The sequence below is a fragment of the Xenopus laevis genome, chromosome 1S (assembly GCF_017654675.1).
Source record: "Xenopus laevis strain J_2021 chromosome 1S, Xenopus_laevis_v10.1, whole genome shotgun sequence".
In the NCBI taxonomy this organism is placed as follows: Eukaryota; Metazoa; Chordata; class Amphibia; order Anura; family Pipidae; genus Xenopus; species Xenopus laevis.
In genome coordinates this window covers 22,331,516-22,353,848 of record NC_054372.1, presented here as the reverse complement: position 1 = coordinate 22,353,848, position 22,333 = coordinate 22,331,516, and the positions used below count along the sequence as shown (strand labels likewise).

Here is a 22,333-nt window from a genome sequence, read left to right as displayed (position 1 = left end):
AAACAAGGTTAATGCAATTTATGCATGTGGTGTGGTGGCCCATAACGTGGCTAGATCTTGACCAGAGGAAAGCAATCACTAAACACAATTTTTTTTTTTTTACTTTAAAGAGCCACACGAATGAGGATGAACATATTTTTTTCCTCTTTAAATAGTTCCAATAATACAAAAGGTAGGTGTAGCGGCATTATTAGATTTGCCTTCACCAGAGAAGTCATGTTGATTGCAAGAATAGGCAAGGACAGGGAGACCGAAAGCAAAAATGTTGAGAGCAAGGCACTCAAAAGGTCACGCAGGGATCAGATGAATGTGGAGTAAAAATAGAAATCTTTATTGGTATAAACTACTCATGCCTGACGCGTTTCGTGTCGAAGACACTTAGTCATAGGGTGACAGACTGCAATAATAATGTGAGCTAAAAATCTTGCCTTCTGTCACCCATGCTTAATTTTAGGGATGCACCGAATCCACTATTTTGGATTCGGCCAAAGATTCGGCCAAACACAACCAAATTTGCATATGCAAATTAGGGGTGGGAAGGGGAAAACATTTTTTGCTTCCTTGTTTTGCGACAGTCCCGCGCTTTCCCTCCATGCCCCTAATTTGCACATGAATTATGATTCGGATTCAGAAGGATTCGGCCAAATCCGAATCCTGCTGAAAAAGGCCGAATCCTGGCTGGATCCCGAACCGAATCCTGGATTCGGTGCATCGCTAGTTGATTTATAGTGCTGGCACTACATTTTCCTAGAATGTAGGTCTATTATGGATCTGCAAATAATGAAGATATTTTATTTCTTTGCCTTACACATTCCATAAATCTTTGGTATAATTGCTATAGACATTACAATGTGGTTCTTCAGTCCCATTTAAAGGAAGCCAAAAAAAAATACGTCTTCATTATGGCATTTTCTTTGCTTTCTGCGTTGATGAACATAATGGTGAATAGCTACTGTGTAATTATAAATGCCCATTACTTACTTTGCTTCCAAGATTTTATGGTCCACATCATCTAAGGATGAACTATGTGCCACATGCAATGTCCCAAACACTGTGCTTCTCTTCTTCTTTATTTTCTCTGCCTGGAATACAAGAAACATGCAGTCAAACAATGGGGCAAGTAATAATGATATTAGTACACAGTGTTCGTGCATTCGGAATTACAATATACTTTACTTTTGGGGGAAAGGATTCTCAAACCAAATTTGCATAATTCTATGGAATTGAAGTATGTTTTATAGATGAAAATAGTTGAATATGTAAATATCCACCAGCCCTAGTTCAGCATTTTTTTTTATAAATAAATATCCTACAATTAGAGGCAGATTTATTAAGGGTCAAATTGAAAATTCTCGAATTCGAATTATCCAAACCCGATTCCAGTGTTTCGAAATTTATCAAACTCTGGCCTTTTAAGAACTCTAATTCGACTATTCGCCACCTAAAATCTGCCATGTATAAGTCAACAGGAGATTTTGACATTTTGGCAGCCTTCCTGAAATTTAAGTTTTTTTTGGAATAAAAAACTTGAATCGAGTTTCGTCGAATTTGATTCGAGTTTTTGGGTCGGGAATATTTGTCAGAGTAATAAACAATGGGGCAAGTAATAATAATAATGATTAGTACACAGTGTTAGTGCATTCAGAATTACAATATATTTAACTTTTTGTGGAAATGATTCTCAAACCAAATTTTGCAACGATTCTATGGAATTGAAGTATGTTTTATAGATTGTTTTGCTTGATGAAAACAGTTGGATATTTAAATATCCACCAGCCCTAGTTCAGCAATTATTTTATAATTAAATGTCCTACAATTAAGGGCAGATTTATTAAGGGTCGAATTGAAAATTCTCAAATTCGAATTGTGAATTTTCCGAACTCGATTGGAGTGTTTCGACATTTATCAAACTCTGGCTCTTTAAGAACTCAAATTCGATTATTCACCACCTAAAATCTGCTGAGTTCATGTTTAAATCAATAGGAGAGGTCCAGGAACCAATTTTGACAATTTTTTGACAATTTTGAGCTCATGTATTAAGGCCCTCCCGATAGGCCAGATATCAATTAGTCAAGTTTGATTTTTTTCTGTGATCAAGAACCGCATCGGCTAGTTGATGCCATCCTGCGACTCGTCGGCACCCATTCTCAGTATTGTAATCTGATCGGATTCACCCAATATCACCCAGCCGTTAGTGGGCATATTGGGTTAAGATTAATTGTGTATGGCCACCTTAAGTCAAGAAGGGAGGTCCAGGAACCATTTTTGACATGTTGGTAGCCTTCCTGAGTTTTTTTCTAATTCAATTCAAATTCAATTCAAGTTTTCAGGTAGGGAATATTTGTCTGAGTTTTAGATATTACATTTTTTATAAATAACCCCAGAAGAATTCAAAATTTGACCTTAAATAAATGTGCCTCTTCGTATAATTGTGCTACTAATTATTTGCAACGTCGGATATAGATTTTTTTTCAGGCACGGCCAGTCCCTGCCCTGTCTAGCTTTCAGCCTAAATTTGGAGGGTAAGGTAGAGGCCTATTAAGTGACATGTCCAAGCCACAAGAGAATGAGAAGGGGGGTAAAATCAGACACCAATCAGTTGCACCAGTGGTGAATATGTTTATGCTTTATTTTAGCTACTTTGATATAACTGCGCCTCCACCTTGCAACAAATATGTAGGAGCTGAAGCAAAACGGTCTGAGATCTGCTACTGTCCATTATCTGCACCTGCCCAAGTGAAGCGTTTTTTTTTTAAATTTTTATTTGATATTAACTAATTAAATTCTTGAACATACAACACTTGTATTATTATCATCTATACATAGTATTATGCAATAGACAAATTGGTCATACTTGTGTTAGGTAGAGAGAAAAGAAGGCATAGCTCAAATAGAAAAAAACTTATCATTTGTTGTCAAAGTTGGTCGTTGTCTGAGAATTGTACCTCCAAGAATTGGTTTTAACCAAGGTAGGGAAGTTCCAGGCTGAGAGGTCTATATCTTAACCTGTCTCTAAATTACATGTCTACATAAAGGTTAATCACAATACCCTTTGTGCCCTGTTGTCACATTAGAACGTGTCTGCTACATAAAGGGTTGTCCTATATCTTCTACCTCATATTTTGGACATATTAAACCGTTGGTCTAATAGTTTCCTGGTCTGCTGGGTGCCAAACCTAGTAACATCTCTTTTGTTATATTCCCCCTTGGGTAGTTTCAGTGTACATGAGTCAGGGTATCCAAGCTGCCCAGTGGTTCCTTTTTGCTTTGGTCGACTCTGCGTGTAGGTCCTCATATTTGCGAATGTCCTCCATTTCTAGTGCAATATGATTTTCTATTACCGCACACCTACTTCCACTTTACTGCGTAGTGGTGCTGGTCCTCCGTTGACCTTGCCAGGTCTCCTTACCGCTTTGTAGTTTTGAAAAACGGTCCGCACACACCAATATTGCAGTCGGGGATTGTGCCCCTTTTATTAATGCCACCAACAATCAACGTTTCGGGGGGAACACAGCCTCCCTTCTTCAGGATAAATCCTGAAGGCATATTGCATTAGTGATTTCTTGTAGGAAGAAACGGAGTATTGATTGTGACGTAAAAGGATAGTTGCCGGGTATTTTGGTATCATCAGTTGTTAATCAGTATTGCAAATGTCAATCACTTTTTCCCAAAAAGTTTGTATTCCCGCAGTATATGTTATAGAGTGCCCTAGAGGAGCCACAGCGACAGCACTTGTCCGGGGGGCCTGGGAATATTTTTCTCAGTTTAAGGGGTGTGTTGTACCATCTTGTGATGATTTTATAGTAATTCTCTTGAATTCTGCAACTCCTTTGTCCCGTAAAGGATTTCAAAATAATGTCCTCTGTCTCTTGTGTAGTAAAGGTTGTGCTCAACTCTTTTTCCCATTTCTTGAAGTAGGATAAGCTTTGTACGGCAGTAGCAGTTTGAGATAAGAGTATCCCATAAATGACTGAAATGTTGCGAAGAGGAGGTTGTTATTGCCGACATCTATTTGCAAAGTTTGTGTAGATTTGGTCCCACGTGATATATAGCTTGAGACCTATTGGAACTTAAATTGCTCACTGTGAGGGAGGTTGAAGTTTTCCCTTATTTGTTCCCATTTGGGGAGTGGGCAAATATTGAATATCTGTGACACACGTCCTTCATTCCAGTTCTGAAAATACCCTTTTTGTAGTCCAGGAGGGAAATCTGGATTATGCGTTAGGGGAGTAAGAAGTGATTCTTTCGATTTTAACTTAAGTTTGCTTTTGAGGGAATTCCATGTTTGCAATGTATAAGATATGAGTGGGTGGTCGTCTGTAGAAAGTTGGCGATGTTTAGAGGGCAAGTGTAGCATTTCTATAGCACAAGACTGCCTTTGTGTGAAATGGGCAATAAAATACTCAACTATTACCCTTAGGGGCACCTCGTTGCATCTGTGTTTAGGAAGATTAATTCTTCGTTCATAAAAGGAAGGATATCATTTCAGAAAGTGCCTAGGTATTTAAGAGTAAACCCATGTCATGAAGATAGTGTTACCCACTCATCGTGTTACATCTTGTACACAAATCATTTTATGAAATTTAACAGAAGTAGGGCACTTAAAATAAGTTTAGAACCTTGCGGACTAATAAAGCTGTCTGGGTATAAGAGGTATCCCAGCATTTGTTCTTCAACAGCACGTTACAGAATTACAATTTTGTTGGTGAATTTAAGTCGATGCGTATCAGGAATAAAAGGAACAGGGCTGTATTTTCTCGGAGAAAATAAAAATATATATATGGAATAAAAAAAGTTTGCAGTTTTAGCAGAAACTAAAGATATTTTATAAAATAATTGTAGGTCGGTATCACACAGACATACGAGTTTTAAAATAGAGGCATGTGATGTTAAAAAAAAAAAAATATTTCAATTCTTTACCTCCTCTTTGGCAATGGCAAGGTGCATTTCAGCATTTTGTTTCTTTATATTATAGTACTGTACTTCCACCTCATGAGTTAATTGAAGCCATTTTTGCAGAATTTCAGGAACAGACCAGTTGCTTCGGAGTTCAAACTCCTTCTCTGCTTTTTTCAGAGCCATGCGAACCTGTAACCAAAAAAAAGGCGCTTATTGAGTAACTCGTTATCGATTGGTCATATTGCTGAAAAGCTTCTGCTTGAATCTACTCTGATGTCACTTACATGCACCCACACTAGCAAGTACCACCATAGATGTTGTCAGGCACCTGACCAATAGTGACTATTCCAACTCAAATGGGAATTCATCTTTAAATTAAGTTTTAGTATGATGTAGAGAGAGAGTGATATTCTGAGACAATAAGCAATTGGTCTTCATTTATTATGGCTTTTGAATTAACCAGCTTTTTTTTTTAACAGCACTCTGGTTGTTACGGTCTAGGTTAGCTTAGTAACCAGACAATGATTTGAATGAGACACTGGAAGTTGAATAAAAAGATAAAGATAAAATAACAAAAATAATAGAAAAGAACAATGAAGTAGCCTCACAGAGCAATAGGCTTTCAGGTGCAGGGGTCAGTAACCTCCATTTAAAAGCTGGAAAAGCAGAAGAGCATGGCAAATAATTAGAACTATAAAAAAAATAAAAATAAAGCGATTGAATAATTACTAAGAATTTGCTATTCTAGAAGTTAACCTAAAGGTCAACAACCCTTTTAAGGAATTTGATTTTCACACATCACAAGCGCGCAGTCGCTGGATAATGGTGAGGCTTGAGTTTAGGGAAACACCGAATCCACTATTTTGGATTTGGCCGAACCACCTGAATCCTTTGCGAAAGATTTGGCTGAATACCGAACCAAATTTGCATATACAAATTAGGGTTGGGAAGGGGAAAAAAATTTTTACTTCCTTGTTTGTGACAAAAAGTCATGTGATTTCCCTCCCCTAATTTGCATATGCAAGTTAGGATTCGGGTTCTGTGCGGCCGGGCAGAAGGATACGGCCAAATCGTAATCCTGCTGAAAGGCTGCATCCTGAACCGAATCCTGCACTAGGCTAGGACTCCACAGACGATTTCCGCGAGTTCCGAAGCGCTGCACAAATACGCAGGCGTCACGTCGGATGCGAGAGAAATAAGGTAAGAGATGGAAATGTCAGATGAAGTCGCAGCATTGATCTGACACGACTGTCAGATGCAGCGTCTGCATTGGACAGTCATGTCGCGTCGGATGAACGCTGTGACACCATCCAACTATGCTATTAGTTACCTTATTTCTGTTGCATCCGACGCGACGCCTGCGTTTTTGCGCATCGCGTTGGATCGCACGGTAATCGTCCAACCCTAATACAGTTGTTCCTAAACCTTTTTCACATCACTTACAATTGACCTGGGACAGTTCTAGCAGGACTTATTGGTCTAATTCCACTGTGAATGTCTGGTGCTGGAAATGGTACTGCTGACACAAGGGTATAACAGCCAAATACTTCAGCCCATCATTTTGCCTCAAGGTATATGTCAAATTCCTAAATTAGCAAGTTCGACCAGTCTTACCTGTACTAGTTCTTCTTCTGCATATTTAAGCCTACTCAATTCACATTCTGCCCCTTCCCTCAGCTCCCGGAGCCGATGAGCTTCACATTTAGCATCGCCGATTTCGTCCATCATTTTACGCTCAAGATTTTGCTTTTCTACTGCCACGTTTCTGTTCTCCTCTTGGGCTTTTTCTAGTCTGGACAATTAAGGCAAATAGAAGAGAAACTTAGAAATATTGAGTGACCTGGTAAATTCCTGTGCTTCCATAAGTCAATTTAACGGACAAGCAAGATACCTCTGCAAGCTGAAATGGAGCATGGCATAACTCTGATCAAAGAGAACACCATGGGTTAATTACTGAGAAAACAATCTTTTTAAAAAAAAAAAAAAAAAGGTAAAAACCAAACATCTTATCTTTAATGACAGATTATATACCGGATATATAGACCTTTCTGATAAAGATTACTTCGTTTTAGCCTTTCCTTCTCCTTTAAATGAATTTGCATAAGCACAAAACGTAAACCCGCTATTCAGAAAACTCAGAATGACAGGAAGGCCGTCTCACATAGACTCCATTTAATCAATCTATTCAATATTTTTAAGATGATTTCCGTTTTCTCTGTAATAATAAAACAGTAGCTTGTACTTGATCCAAACTAGGATATAATTAATCCTTATTGGAAACAAAACCAACCTACTGGGTTTAGTGAAGGTGTCAATTTTTTTATAACAACGTATGGAGATCCAAATTACATTAAGACCCCTTGAACAGAAAATCCAAGAAATCGAGAAAACCACAGGTCCCACGCATTCTGGATAACCGGTCCCATACCTATATATGTATATTTTAGTATGATAAGGCCAAACATATAAATGTCCATATTCTTCACTTTTAGGAGCTACAGTAATATTTGCTCACATTTGTTTTTTTTAGAAGCTCTATACACAAAAAAAAAATGCTAAGAGAAAATATTGCATCAGAATTCCTATAACATTATAATCAATGGGACATTTTGACCATCCATGGACTGTACCTTTCCTGAAGCTCAAGAAGACTAAATTCGGCTTTCTGCAGACCTTCCAAGTCCTTCATCATCTGCGATATGTGCTCTTTGGAAGTTCTGTTCTGTGTAAATGCAAACCAGCAACCTCCTACGCCGATCACGATAGAAATGGTCAGAATAAAATCTTTTACCCAGTTGTGCGGAGGTCCTAGATAAAATCAATAAATTCACAGATAGCTTTTAATAAATGAAAAACACCAAAAAACCTAATTTCCTTTATAATCGTTATTTCACAAGTGTTGTTGGTACTAACTTGTTGGTGGCCCGAAGAGCACAACGTCCAGCGCTTTCAGCTGAAGTTTTTGCCTGTGGCTCCGATCGGTAATTTTAAGATGCGAGATCATTAATGGGGGCTCATTGACGGCTATCCTGTAAACACAAGAAAACCGTCAAAGTCAAAAATTTTGTGATTATCTAAACAACATACATGGAAACAAAGTTTACTGTAAGTTAAATCACAAACCTGTACTGTCCGTTACACACACAGCAATGTATTGAGACACCCTCCTTTATACTGACTCCCATGGGTCAACTCCACCTGTACGCCCTTTCATAATATTACTCTAACTGGGGAATATATTAAAAGTCGGTAACGGACTTTTCGCAAACAAATTTTGCTTTAGCGTGAATTTAATATAGCTTTTGCGAACCGGAAACTGTTTAAGCGACCACTGCGCCAATGTGCAGTCAATGTGTTAAAACTTCTTACTGACAATGTTATGTTTACTCCAAAAGATTAAGACACCTTCAAACACTTCTTAAAAGTGCGCAATTAAAATTCGCAATGCAATAAGAGTTTAAGGAACAATATTACATTGCTAGATGTGGATTTTTATTCTTATTGGTGCGAATTGTTTTGTTCTTTGCAACTTTAATTACATTACCCCCTTAGTCTACTGTTACACGTTGCAGGTTCTCGGGCTGCGGATAAAAACATGCCAAGAATCTGCCCCTATGCTTCCAAAAAGCTTGTTGATTTGTGCCCGTACCAGGAACTATTATCTTGGCATGGGTGCAGACACAAAAGAGCGGATTTTGGCAACAAAATAGATACTCTAACGCAGGAGTGCCCAGACTTTGTAACCCTGTGATCTACTCTCAGCACCTGGCCCCCATCATGAAATCTACCTTGATAAAAATAGTGGGTCGTCTACCATACAGCACAAGAAAATGGGCGCATGCTAAAGAACGCGAGCACGCAAAAAGGATGCTTCGCTTCTCTCCGATATTGTGCTTCACTTTTACACTTCATATTCAATAAATAGCTAAATTACGAGACTATAACATAAATTTTTTATGCGAACATTAGGGGTACATTTATAAAAGGTTGAACTTGTACAGTTTTATACCTTTTCCTTTAAGGCATGTGCTGCCTAGACTCCACTTTAAAGGGGGTATGGTTCCTATCCATTATAGGAAGTTTATGTTACAGACTTTTGTAAGAAGAGCAGCAATGAAGAAAGTCTTAAAGGGATACTGTCATGATTTTTATGGTGTAGTTTTTATTTCTAAATTACACTGCAAATAATTAACTGAACCAGCAAGTGTATTTTTTTAGTTGTAATATTGGTGTGTAGGCAGCCATCTCAGGTCATTTTGCCTGATCATGTGCTTTCAGAAAGAGCCAGCACTTTAGGATGGAACTGCTTTCTGGCAGGCTGTTGTTTCTCCTACTCAATGTAACTGAATGTGTCGCAGTGGGACCTGGATTTTACTATTGAGTGCTGTTCTTATATCTACCAGGCATCTGTTATCTTGTGTTAGGGAGCTGTTACCTGGTTACCTTCCCATTATTCTGTTGTTAGGCTGCTGGGGAGAAAGAGAGGGGGTGATCTCACTCCAACTTGCAGTATAGCAGTAAAGAGTGACTGAAATTTATCAGAGCACAAGTCACGTGACTTGGGGCAGCTGAGAAACTGACAATATGTCTAGCCCCATGTCAGATTTCAAAATTAAATATAAAAAAATCTGTTTGCTCTTTTGAGAAACTAATTTCAGTGCAAAATTCTGCTGGAGCAGCTCTATTATCTGATGCGTTTTGAAAAAAACCGCATAAACCATGACCGTATCCCTTTAAGCCTTATATACTTGTTTAGAGTAATTGTCCTCTGTGCGCTGAGAGAGAGAAGCTGCTGCCGCTACCCTGACAATCGTCCTGTTCCCCCATGGTGCATTGATTGCAGGATTGCCGCCCTGCTAGGGAGTTCCCCTTTCTGCGGGTTTGCTCTAATACAATCTTCTTGTGTTCCACATCTGAAGTCTCATCTCGCGAGACCTTTGACGTCACGAACAGGAAGCGCCGTTTAAACTACTGGCAGGTCACGGTCTAACAGGAACATTACCAGGATCTACTGGCAGACCGCGATTGACTTAACGTTTCTGCACTGCTGTAACAGCTCCGGATGCAGGCACACAAACATTTTTTGGATTCTCTGTCTACATTTATCTGCAGGCCAAGAATCTGCTACTTGTGGCAATAGCCCTAGACCAACGTCATAGGCATCACTTTTCAGACCCCCCCATTTCCAGGTGGTGTTCACAGGCGCTTCAGAGCCAGATGTACTCTGTGACATCAGCCTAATAGTCAAACACAAATATTTGCAAATGTATTCACACCCACCAACCACTACGTCTGCTCAGCCTCAGAAATTCCACATGTACATTCACTCCCAAACGATTGTTTCCATAATATACCCGATAAATGCCATAAGCAGACACTTGCAAAAGAACTTCTCATGCCTTCATTCAAACTGCACCGATATTCCTATCTGAACTAAACAAAATCTTTAAATGGGCGTGCTTAAATAAAGAGAATAGTAAAATGGAATGTTTTCCTTTCATATTGTAAGACAGTGGACCCAAAACTGCACATTTGTTACGATCAATAGGTAAATTAAAGTCACCTGGGCAAAGTTGTTCCTTTCACAGAATTTTCTCTAAAGGTCTTCTCATACTGAGGAAGCTCTACAAACTCCAGCAACCACTGCAACGTCTCCTCTTCAGTCCAGTTGTGAACTGAAACAGAAAGAAGAACATGTAAATTATATGATTAGAATACTTTACTGAAGAACCTGTTCTGGATAAACTATAAAGTTTGTTACTATAAAAAAAAAATTAAAAAAAAAGTTAGCTAGTCCCCAACTCTGGGGGTGTCTGCTAATGGCTCTTAGGTTGTTGCTAACTTTAAGGGGAATTATCGCGAAAATGAGAAATTTAATACAAGCTTCATCATACTGAAATAAGAAACTAAACACAATCAAGTAAAAATTCTAGAGCTCACTCAAATAACTGATTACATTACAAATAAAATCTAACAAAATATGTGCCTTTTGCACAAATTCTGCAAGTAGAGAGACACGATGTCTGGTAATTTTAATAGAGTGAGCGCTAATACATTTTCTAGGCAAAAGGAGCCCCCCTATAAGATATATTGAATCATTAATCAGACACCCAACTCCTCAATGAAGACAGAATGAGGAGAAAGACCCCACAGGGTACATATGAATATTGAAGTTATGAAATGTCAACTAAAGAAAGTGAATGGTTACTAAAATTAAGGGCCAGCTTCCCTTCACGTATAGTAAGCCACAAAAAGTATTTTTTAAGTGCTTTTATTCTAGTTACCATGTTTCTAATTAAACTTTAGATTGTAAGAAGGAATCAGTTTGTCCCTCACACAAGATCAGATCTAAGATTTACTGGTCTTTTATATTATGAAAAGTAGTTACAGTGAAGCTTTGGAGTTACGAAAGCTTGGCTTACTGATGAGAAAGGGAAAAAAACTAATTCATACTCAAAATTTTAATTTTAGAAAGACAGATTCTAGGAAGAAACTGAATAAGCCATTACAGGCATAGGATCCGTAATCCAGAAAGCAGTTGTCCAGAAACTCCTAACTACGGATTTCCTTTTTCTAGGTCATAAAAAAAACTACTTTTAACTTGATTCCAAGTATATATAATTAATTCTTATTAGATGCAATACCAGCCTATTTAATGTTTGCATGATTTTCTAGTAGACTAAGGGCCTTATTAATCAAAATCCAAATTTTTCTGATAGTTTTAATTTAAAAGAAACTAGACAGCAAACTAGAATTCACAAATTGACCATATTTATTATTTAATAAGCACGATTTAATGGGGGGAAACTCCATAGAATTGTATGATTTTTTTAGATTCCCCCCCCCCATAATCGCTTGATTTTTTCCTGGCTTTTTCCCGGAAACCAGAATTTTTCGGATTTTTGCCCAAAAAGTCTGGAATAGATTTTCGGGCTAATTCCAGCACAGACCACAGAAACTTTCTATTAGGATAGGGACCTCTCCCATTGACTTATATACAACCCAGCCAGGTCTGAGATGCCGGATTTTCAGATTTAGACTTTTTCCATCCTCAGGGTATAATAAATCTCGAAAAATATGAGGGTTTTTTTTCCCACTAAACATTCTGATTTTATAGTAAAAAAAATAATTTTTTTTTTCGAGTATCTAATACAAGTAATTAAAAAAACAACTGGACTTGCTGAGTAATTATTGAAGACATTACACTGCTCATCTTAAGTCATATTTTTTTTAATTTTTGATATTGGGACTAAAAAAATAAAAATAAACCAAAGATCCAAAACAGGACTTGCGTTAAACCCCAGGTCCTGAGCATTCTGGATAACAAGTCCCATACCTGTATATCGGAAATACCCCTTTAAAGTAGCTGCACAGCTAGACTAAAGACACCTTGCACTGTGTATTGCCCTGGTGCAGATACCTGCAGTTTAGCTACACAATTCAATTCATATTAAACACAAAAACACCACAGTCTGCGTGTAGTTAAAGAGCTAAATATCATACTGTAAAACTTAAGTATGCCGCCTATTTACTGTTTCATAAACCTATTTAAAGCAGAGGCAAGATTTTCAAAAGTTTGTTATGCTCAGCTAACTTATAATGTGCAATGTTCCACTCAGTTTGGGTTAAGCAATGTTAATGGAATCTTCTGACGGCAACCAATGGCGTTTCTAAACTAGACCGGTGATGCAAAGAAGAAACGCAGGGAAAGGAATTTTAACCTTTTTTAAAAAAATTCAGCAGATCGTTAGATAATGTAGATTTCCTTTTGCGGAGTTATTTAACACATGACTGCTAACACATGGGACGCAAGGTGTTCCGAAACTGAGCTTGAAAGGGCTAAACTTATTGAGGCGTAAATTAAATCTTCCATAAATCCCTCTGCTTTGTACGGATACATGAAAATAGATACATGAAAAAATGGATTTATTTATATAGTACAGGTATGGGAACTGTTATCCGGAATGCTTGGAACCTGGGGGTATCTGGATAAGAGATCTTTCTGTAATTGGGATCTTTATACCTTGAAAAAAATAATTTAAAGGAGAAGGAAAGCTACGGAGACATTTTATTGCCAATAGATTAGCTGCAATAGTGCAAACTATAACACTATATTTATTCTATATTTACCATAACTGAGTAAAAAGCTCTAGAAGCTCTGTTTGTTTAGGATAGCAGCTGCCATATTAGCTTGGTGTGACATCACTTCCTGCCTGAGACTTTCCCTGCTCACTTACAGCTCTGGGCTCAGATTACAGCAGAGAAGGGAGGGAGGGAGGGAAGAGGAGCAAACTGAGCATGCTCACGCCCGGGGCAAGGAGGTTTGACTTGAAGGCAGGAAGTCTGATACAGAAGCCCATGTGTACACAATAGAAGGAAACAAATGTGGTGTTTCTTTTGACAGAGGACTCAGAGCAGCATTACTTTGAGGGTTTACTGGTATATTTAGGTGAACCTTTCTGATAAGGCTTACTTAGTTTTAATCTTTCCTTCTCCTTTAAGCGTTAATTAAAACCAATAGGATTGTTTTGCCTACATAACTATAGCTCAGTTTGGATCAGAGACAAAAGGAAATCTTTTTTTAAAATGTGAATTATTTGATTATAATGGGGTCTATGGGAGATTGTCTTCCCATAATTTGACGCTTTCTGAATAATGGGTTTCCAGATAATGGATCCTAGACCTCTAGTATAATTTTGTTAGATTTGTTATTAGAAGTTCATGTATTTAGTACGACTGTCACAGCTCTAACAATGTAAAGCTTGATATTCCATATTATCATAACACGTGCTATACCCCAATCTGACTATTACAATCATTTGGAAAGAGAGGGGCGTTCTACTCGAGGCTGTACTCTGCCAGGGCAATGGTGGGCAAAATGTGCCATGGGTTAGAGGAATAAAGGCTAATCTTACTGTAAAGGGGTTGTTAAATGAACTTATAGTGTGACGTAGAGCGTGCTATGTGGAAGCAATTTACAATTGTTTTTCATGTATTTATTTATTTATGGTTTTTGAGTTAATTAGCTTTTTATTCAGCAGCTCTCCTTTTTTGCCACTTCTGCAATCTGGTTGATCGGGTTATTTGGACCCATACACTGCAATACATATAAATTTGTATCCTTACAGAGTATTTGTTTTTAAATGGGGTCAGTGACCCCCATTTGAAAGCTGGAAACAGTCAATAGAAAAAGACAATAACTATAATAAAGAAAAAATGAAGGCCAATTGAAAAGTTGCTTAGAATTAGTCATTCTATAACCTACTAAAAGTCAACTTTTAACCACCCTTTAAAGAGGAACGTGTGTGTGTGTATATATGTGTGTTGGCTGGTTGGTCCGACATACAAAAAAAACCCCAGACACCAAAATGCCCGCACAACTTTTAAACCCCAACAATACAGTTTAGTCCATAGACTTCAGTACAAGGACCCAATCTATTTATTTCCAGCAGGGGTGATGACAGCTGTTTAGTTGCCTAGGGAAATGGAGAGCATGCTTAAGCAAAGGCAAGTAATGCAGCAGAGCAAACTGTGTGTGCAGAGCAAACTGTGTGTGCAGAGCAAACTGTGTATGCAGGGCCGCCATAAGAAATTGCAAGGCACCGTACAGCAAAATTTTCTGGGCCCACTGATCCCCGCCCACCCCACACCACAGTAAAAAGTCCACACCAGTGCTTAAAATGGTAAACCCCTTACTCACAAGTTATAAAAAGCCATTGGTGGTCAGGGCCCCCTTATATTTAAGGCCTCCCTACAAGTTAAAAAAAATCATTGGTGGTCAGCCCCCCCCACCCCATTGGTGGCCAGGGGTTTAAAAAAATTTAAAAAAACACACGTTGTTTGGTAGAATTGAACTTGTGGCTTCAGGACTTCAACTTCAGCTATTTTCGCGTCTTTGGGTCTTTTCGCTGATTCAGGGCTTCGGCTTGTCTATTTTCTTGACTTCGGGTCTTTTCGCCAGTTTCGGGAGTTCGGCTGTTCGCCACGCCACGGCTTCAGTGCTGTCAAGGGGGGCCAGACTCTTTCGAAAAGTGCAGCACAGCCGGGCCCCCCTTAACGCCCGGGCCCTGTGTGTATGTAGCACATTTAACTAGACTGGGAAAGAATATCCATTGGTCACGCGCCCTTCCCATACGGCCTATGGAACGCTAGTTATTGGTTACTGCCTGGTAACCAATCAATGGAAACCAAGAGAGCTGAAAAGCAGGAAGCAGTTTCCTGGCTATTATGTTACACATCCAGTCACTCCAGCATTTATACATTACATTTTTCTCTAACCAACTACCTTATATACTCGAGTATAAGCCGAGTTTTTCAGCATCCAAAATGTGCTGAAAAAGTCTACCTCGGCTTATACTCGGGTCAGCGGGCAGTAGCCGAGATTGCAGTCACTTTTAATCATTCCTATACCAACAGTTCACTTGGGGAGAGACTGCAATATCCCACAATGCCCTCTGTTGGTTTTATGAAAGAATAACAGTGCGCCCTCTGTTGGTTATATCAAAGAATAACAGTGACTGCAATATCACACAGCGCCATCTGTTGGTTGTATCAAAGAATAACAGTGACTGCAATATCACACAGTGCCATCTGTTGGTTATATCAAAGAATAACAGTAACTGCAATATCACACAGCGCCATCTGTTGGTTATATCAAAGAATAACTGACTGCAATATCACACAGCGCCATCTGTTGGTTGTATCAAAGAATAACAGTGACTGCAATATCACACAGCGCCATCTGTTGGTTGAATAAAGGATTAACAGTGATGGCAATATCACACAGCGCCATCTGTTGGTTATACGAAAGATTAGTGATGGTTTTATGACACACAGCACTCTCTGCACAATTCTCTGTCACCATCAACTTTGCAAAGAAGTCCGGTCGATCGCTGGGGGAGTCTCTTTGGCGGAAGGTGCGCTGCTGGGAGACAAGGCTGTAGTTGTATCTAGGCTTATACTAGAGTCAATAAGTTTTCCCAGTTTTCGTAGGTAAAATTAGGTACCTCGGCTTATACTCGGATCGGCTTATACTCGAGTATATACGGTATATTAGAAACATTTTTTATTTTGCACAGCCTCTATTTACCCAGTTTTTATTTTGTATTGAATAATTCCTTTAAAACAATATTGCGTCTTAGAAACTTCAAAACCATAGAAAACATGTAATAAATGTATATTACAAAGTTGCTTAGCCTTAGATTTTCTTTTATTAGGCACAACATTATTTTTTGGTTGATTTTTCCTTTAATGACACTTCATTTCTCTAGTATTTTGAAGGTACATCAAATACATACGAATGCAACATGTTGCAGCTCACGCGGGTGCTGGTGCAACTGAGTAGCGTAACGTGGAATCAGTTATTTTTTTCGCTTTGAGGTGTTGCAACGTGCAAGGGCCCTAGAGCAAACTTTTCACTACAATATATTCATGGCTTGGCCTTTAGGCCAAATATTTTCCCACTGCTTATCTTGCTGTCAATTGAATATTCTGGAAGTAAAGAACGGATTTCTTTGTAAAGGCATTCAGAATTATTTAATTTTCTCAGGTAGAGGTATGGGATCCGTTATCCGGAAACCAGTTATCCAGAAAGATCTGAATTATGGCAAGGCCATCTTGCATAGACTCCATTTTATCCAAATAACCCAAATTTAAAAAAAAAAAAAATTCTCTGTAATAATAAAACAGTACTTTGTACTTGGTCCCAACTAAGATATAATTAATCCTTACTGGAAGCAAAACCAGCCTATTGGGTTTATTTAATGTTTAAATGAGTTTCTTAAGGTATGAAGATCTGAATTACGCAAAGATGATTTTCTAGTAGACAAGGTATGAACATCTAACTTACAGAAAGATCCATTATCTGGAAAACCCCTGGTTCCCGAGCATTCTGGAACAAGGTGAAGCAGAGCCCACTCTAGAATCTTTCATAGAGAACGCCTGGTGCACAGCGTAGAGAGTACGGCAACCCGCAACGTGTAATCAAAGTAGAAATACGCTGGCACTCAAGGCAAGTGAAATGCAGGGTTACCCCTTGCAGTTTATTTTTGTGCGAACGTGCAACGTTTCGGGGCGAACCCCTTTATCCGAGCATTCTGGAAAACAGGTCCCATACCTGTAGAGGTATAGGATTAGTTATCTGGAAACCAATTATACAGAAAGCTCTGAATTATGGAATGGTCATCTCCCATAGATTCCATTTTATCCAAATAATATACATTTTTAAAAGTGATTTCCTTTTTCTCTGTAATAATAAAACAGTAGCTTGTACTTGATCCCAACTAAGATATAATTAATCCTTATTGGAAGCAGAACCAGCCTATTGGGTTTATTTAATGTTTACATGAGTTTCTTGTAGGTAAGGTATGAAGATCTGAATTAAGTAACGATCGGTTATCTGGAAAAGCCCAGGTCCCAAGGATTCTGGATAACAGGTCTCATACTTATATATATTATCTGTACCAATTTCCCTTTAGAAATAAAAAAGTGTTACTGTTGCAAACATATTACCAACATTTTGGCTTTTCCCCTCACTACCAAAGAGCTATAATATATAATCTTTTATTAGCACATGTCAGGGCTTGCCCAGATTTAGAAATTGCTGAATGATTACAATAATTCATTGTGGCCTTTTTATCCAGATTAATTAGAACATTTTTGCCCAAGCTGTACTCTATCCAGCCCAAACATTACATTGTAAGCAGAAATTGCTCTTCCCTTTCATGTTTTGAAATTCCTTCTCTGCTGCAGGTTAATCTTTACTGTATTTAGGAGGCGATATAAAACACAAACTGGAAGGGGGGGAACAAATTTGCTAAACCTCAATGTGTTGGTTTCAAGTATTACATTTCCTACTTGCAATAAAGCTGCAGAAGATTACTATTAAAATAAATGCAACAAAGGTGCCATGGGAGGGGAGCCTCAGGGTGTCTCCTTTACTGCTTGTTTTATAGACACCCACAGCATTCCACTTTTACTTGTACATACTTCTGATAAAGTATGGAAATTTACAAAAGAGATTAAAAAGAAAGCTACAAAACAAAGATTAGATGGGTTTATTTTTATTACACAGCTTGTGCCACTTAACCTGGGTTGGCACACACTAGCATTATGACATAAGTGCAGTATAACCCCAAATTTACTTTCCCTGATTTAAAATTTTCCTGGATTTTACAGTTTATTTCCCTTAAAGTTCTAATGTATTTAAATAGGAGTATTTCCCTGGTTTTGTTTTCCTGGATTTTAAGTCACTTTTCTCCCTTTTCAGTCACTTTTTTTTTAAGCAAAATCCCTTTAACATAGAGGCTCATTTATCAAACTTCGAATTATCTCACTATTTTCTGAAAACTACTCCAACCAAATCCGCATGGGTTTTTTCTCCTTATTTATCAATACACTTTCCTGAAAATTTTCCTGCGAAAAAAATGAATTGTTTTCAGATTTTTCCCTGAAAACCACTAAATCTTCGGGTTATTGCACGAAACCCAGCACAAATCAAGATCTCTTTGGGACTTCTCCCATTAACTGATTTGCAACCTCGGCAGGTCTGAGATGCTGGATTTTGGATTCTGACTTTTTCCACTAGCAATTTGGATTTTGTAGTAAAAAAAAGTGAATTTTTCGGGTTTTTGGCATTCGGGAGGGAGAGGAAAAAGACTCAAGGCTGTAGTAAAATTTCTGTACTTTGCTGAAATAACTTATTAAAGTAATTCCTGCACATTTATGTGTCCTTAAAGGAACAGTAACGTCAAAAAAGAAAAGTGTTTTAAAGTAATGAAAATATAATGCAGTTTTGCCCTGCACTGGTAAAACTGGTGTGTTTGATTCAGAAACACTACTATTGTTTATACAAATAAGCTGCGGTGTAGCAATGGGGGCAGCCATTCAAAGGAGAAAAAGCTCAAGTTACACAGCAGATAGCAGATAAGCTCTGTCTGTCTAATAGTGTTATCTGTTATCCATTAGTTAACATGTGCCATATAGCCGTTTTTCAATTTCCACCATTGCTACACAGCAGCTTGTTTATATGAACTATAGTAGAGTTTCTGAAGCAAACACATCAGTTTTACCAATGCAGGGCAACACTACATGATATTTTCATTACTTTAAAACACTTAAATTTTTTGGTGTTACTGTTCCTTTAAATAGGTTGTTCACCTTCAAACACTTTTTCCAGTTCAGTTGGTTTCAGATTGTTCACCAGAAATAAAGACTTTTTCCAAATACTAAATATTGAAGTGAAGCTGAGCAGAATCCCTGAGCTTTTTTTAAAGGCAGCTGTTAGAAATGATACAATAGTTGCTAATACTCTACAGATACTACTGAGAAATGTATCAACTGATTATATCAATGAAATATAGCAAATTGTAACCGTTCAGAATCTGCTCCTGGATCACTGAACTGAGATACTAAAGAGTGGAACATTAACTTAAAACTTAAATTTTGAATAGATGATAAAAAGTAAATATGGAAAACGATTGAAAAAAGTTATTTATGGTTAACAATCTGAAAACAACTCAACTGAAAAAAAGAGTGTTTGGAAAGTGAACAACCCCTTTAAACACATTTCCCTTTTACATTTTGACGGTTTTTACGTTTTTTTTTTCTTCCTTGAAAAACTCAGTGAACACTCATAAGTAACTTGCCATACACCTTGGCCACAATGAGTACTGTTTAGACACAAAAAGCAAACAATAGATAACATGGCCAATATTTTGGAGCTTAAAACAAAACACCTTCATTTAATAATTGCAATACAAAATTCATCTGCGTTTGGAAGTTTCGCTATGCGCTGAGCATCAAAAACTGGGTTAGAGTAGCTGTTCCCTACAGTTTGGATCAAAAAAATTTGGATTACTTGGATACAATGGAGTCTATAAGAGATGGCCATTCTGTAATTCAGAGCTTTCTGGATAATGGGTTTCCGGATAATGGATACCATACCTGTACAAGGTACTGTTTTATTATTAAAGAGAAAAAGGAAATCACTTTCTTTGGATAAAATGGAGTCTATGGGAGACAGCCTATCTGTAATTCTGTGCTTTCTGGATAACAGGTTTCCGGATAACGTAACCTATGCTTGGTTTTGGAGGTACAAGCATAGGATCCGTTATCCGCAAGTCTCTGCCCAAAGGCATAAGCAGCATGTAAGGGCCAACTACATAGGCCCCAATTTATCCTGTCCCAGTGCTGCTATGTCTAGTACAGCATATCTTGAATTTTACAAATGATTTTTGCTCTAATCCTTAGGATAATGGCACATAAAGAAATTTTTAACATTTTGGTCAACCAGTTGTGTTGTAGCTCTACAGGTTGGAAGAAAAAATTATTAAAAACACCCCCTGCATGAGCTTGAATAGCAATTGCCCAAAGTGCCTGGTGCAGTTTGTGGATACATTATGGGATCAGTTATCCGGAAACCAGTTATCCAAAAAGCTACGAATTATGGAAAGGCGGTCTCCCATAGACTCTATAATATAGTGGATAATGGTTTATAAAGATATTATGTCACCGAGGCCGAAGGCCGAGTGCTTTTATACAGGTCACATAACTCAGAGGGGACATTATGCATTATAATCTACATTTTGTGTGAAATGCCGGGTGTGGGGGTTGGAGGAGTCGGCGTCCAATTCTGGTCGCCGGCATCCAAATTGGGCGCGCCGGCGTTCATATTGAATGCGGCGGCGTCAAATTCGCCGGGCAGGGACCCCCTGTTATAATTAATCCTTATTGGGAGCAAAACCAGCCTATTGGGTTTATTTAATGTTTACACGATTTTCTAGTAGACTGAAGGTAAGAATATCCAAATTACAGAAAGATCTGTTATCCGGAAAGCCCCAAGTCCTGAGCATTCTGGATAACAGGTTCCATACCTGTATTTGGATTATGGATCAAAAAAACACAAGGTGCTTTTAGGCAACTACCAATCCATGAAAGTTTTAGCATTTTGTTGCCTTCTCAAAAAACTAAAGGGTGTAATTTGCTCTTTAATGTATTTGACTGGATCCTGCAGCATGCTTCATAGGGGGAAGAGAATAAACAGGGCAGTCGACCAGCTCAGGAGCATAGAGACCAGAACACATTTAGGGCAGGGATTTTCCTTTTTAACTGAAAAGTTAAACAAACATTAAAAAGGGATACTGTCATGGGAAAAAAAATTTTGTTCAAAATGAATCAGTTAGTGCTACTCCAGCAGAATTCTGCACTGAAATCCATTTCTCAAAAGAGCAAACAGATTTTTTCATATTCAATTTTGAAATCTGACATGGGGCTAGACATATTGTCAATTTCCCAGCTGCCCCTGGTCATGTGACTTGTGCCTGCACTTTAGGAGAGAAATGCTTTCTGGCAGGCTGCTGTTTTTCCTTCTCAATGTAACTGAATGTGTCTCAGTGAGACCTGGGTTTTACTATTGAGTGTTGTTCTTAGATCTACCAGGCAGCTGTTATCTTGTGTTAGGGAGCTGCTATCTGGTTACCTTCCCATTTTTCTTCTGTTTGGCTGCTGGGGGGGGGAAGGGAGGGGGTAGATATCACTCCAACTTGCAGTACAGCAGTAAAGAGTGATTGAAGTTTATCAGAGCACAATTCACATGACTTGGGGCAGCTGGGAAATTGACAATATGTTTAGCCCCATGTCCGATTTCAAAATTGAATATAAAAAAATCTGTTTGCTCTTTTGAGAAATGGATTTTAGTGCAGAATTCTGCTGGAGCAGCTCTATTAACTGATTCATTTTGGAAAAAAAATTTTTTCCCATGACAGTATCCCATACAGGTATGGGGCCCGTTATATATATCCTTAATGTAATTAGTTACATTTGTATATTTTCCAGACAAAAACCAAGATGGCTTGTTATATATTAACACTGTTATGGCAAATAGAAAACATACAACATCCCAACATGAGAAGGCAAGTTGCTAGTTGTTACACAAGTTGAAAGTAGAAAATAGTATTATATAAGAGATTAAGCAGTGGACTCCACATGGACAACCCAATAAGAAAGGCTGTGAAAGCATGCCAGGCTCAGGCTGCACAGTATGAGACTATTCCTTCAGCTACAAGCTTTGCTTTATTAAAATACATTCCTTTCTTGGCAGTACAAAGACCGTGATATGTTCTAGTTGTTCCTGTCATTGAATTTTTCGACTCCATTCCTCAGTGCTAGAAAATAGTGACTTTTAAGGAAGAATCTTCTCATCCTGCAAATACCTGTACCGTGCCTGTGTTACTAAGAGAACAAGTAATTAGTTAGGGCTCTGCGGTTAACATTCATTTCATCATTGAAATAGAATATTTGTGACTTTATAAATGAGCATATGGATTTATGTAGTAACTGGTGCCATCTGCTTGGCCGCTTTATTAAATAGGCAAAAGATGCCCTACTATTAAATTACTATAATATAATTAATCAACTATGCAATACTTGAATTAAA

At 38.1% G+C, this 22,333-nt stretch overlaps 1 protein-coding gene across 1 annotated transcript in view; it reads right to left on the bottom strand.

Moving 5' to 3' along the window:
* The window catches only part of stim2.S (stromal interaction molecule 2 S homeolog), a 65,731-nt gene that overhangs the window by 8,471 nt on the left and 34,927 nt on the right, over window positions 1-22,333 (bottom strand). Inside the window, exons 4-9 of the mRNA XM_018243083.2 lie at window positions 10,463-10,574; window positions 7,813-7,928; window positions 7,530-7,707; window positions 6,514-6,691; window positions 4,921-5,088; window positions 982-1,082 (exon numbers count right to left, since the gene is read on the bottom strand). Of these exons, the coding sequence (XP_018098572.1) occupies window positions 982-1,082; window positions 4,921-5,088; window positions 6,514-6,691; window positions 7,530-7,707; window positions 7,813-7,928; window positions 10,463-10,574 (853 nt within the window). The remainder of the gene's footprint in view (window positions 1-981; window positions 1,083-4,920; window positions 5,089-6,513; window positions 6,692-7,529; window positions 7,708-7,812; window positions 7,929-10,462; window positions 10,575-22,333) is intronic.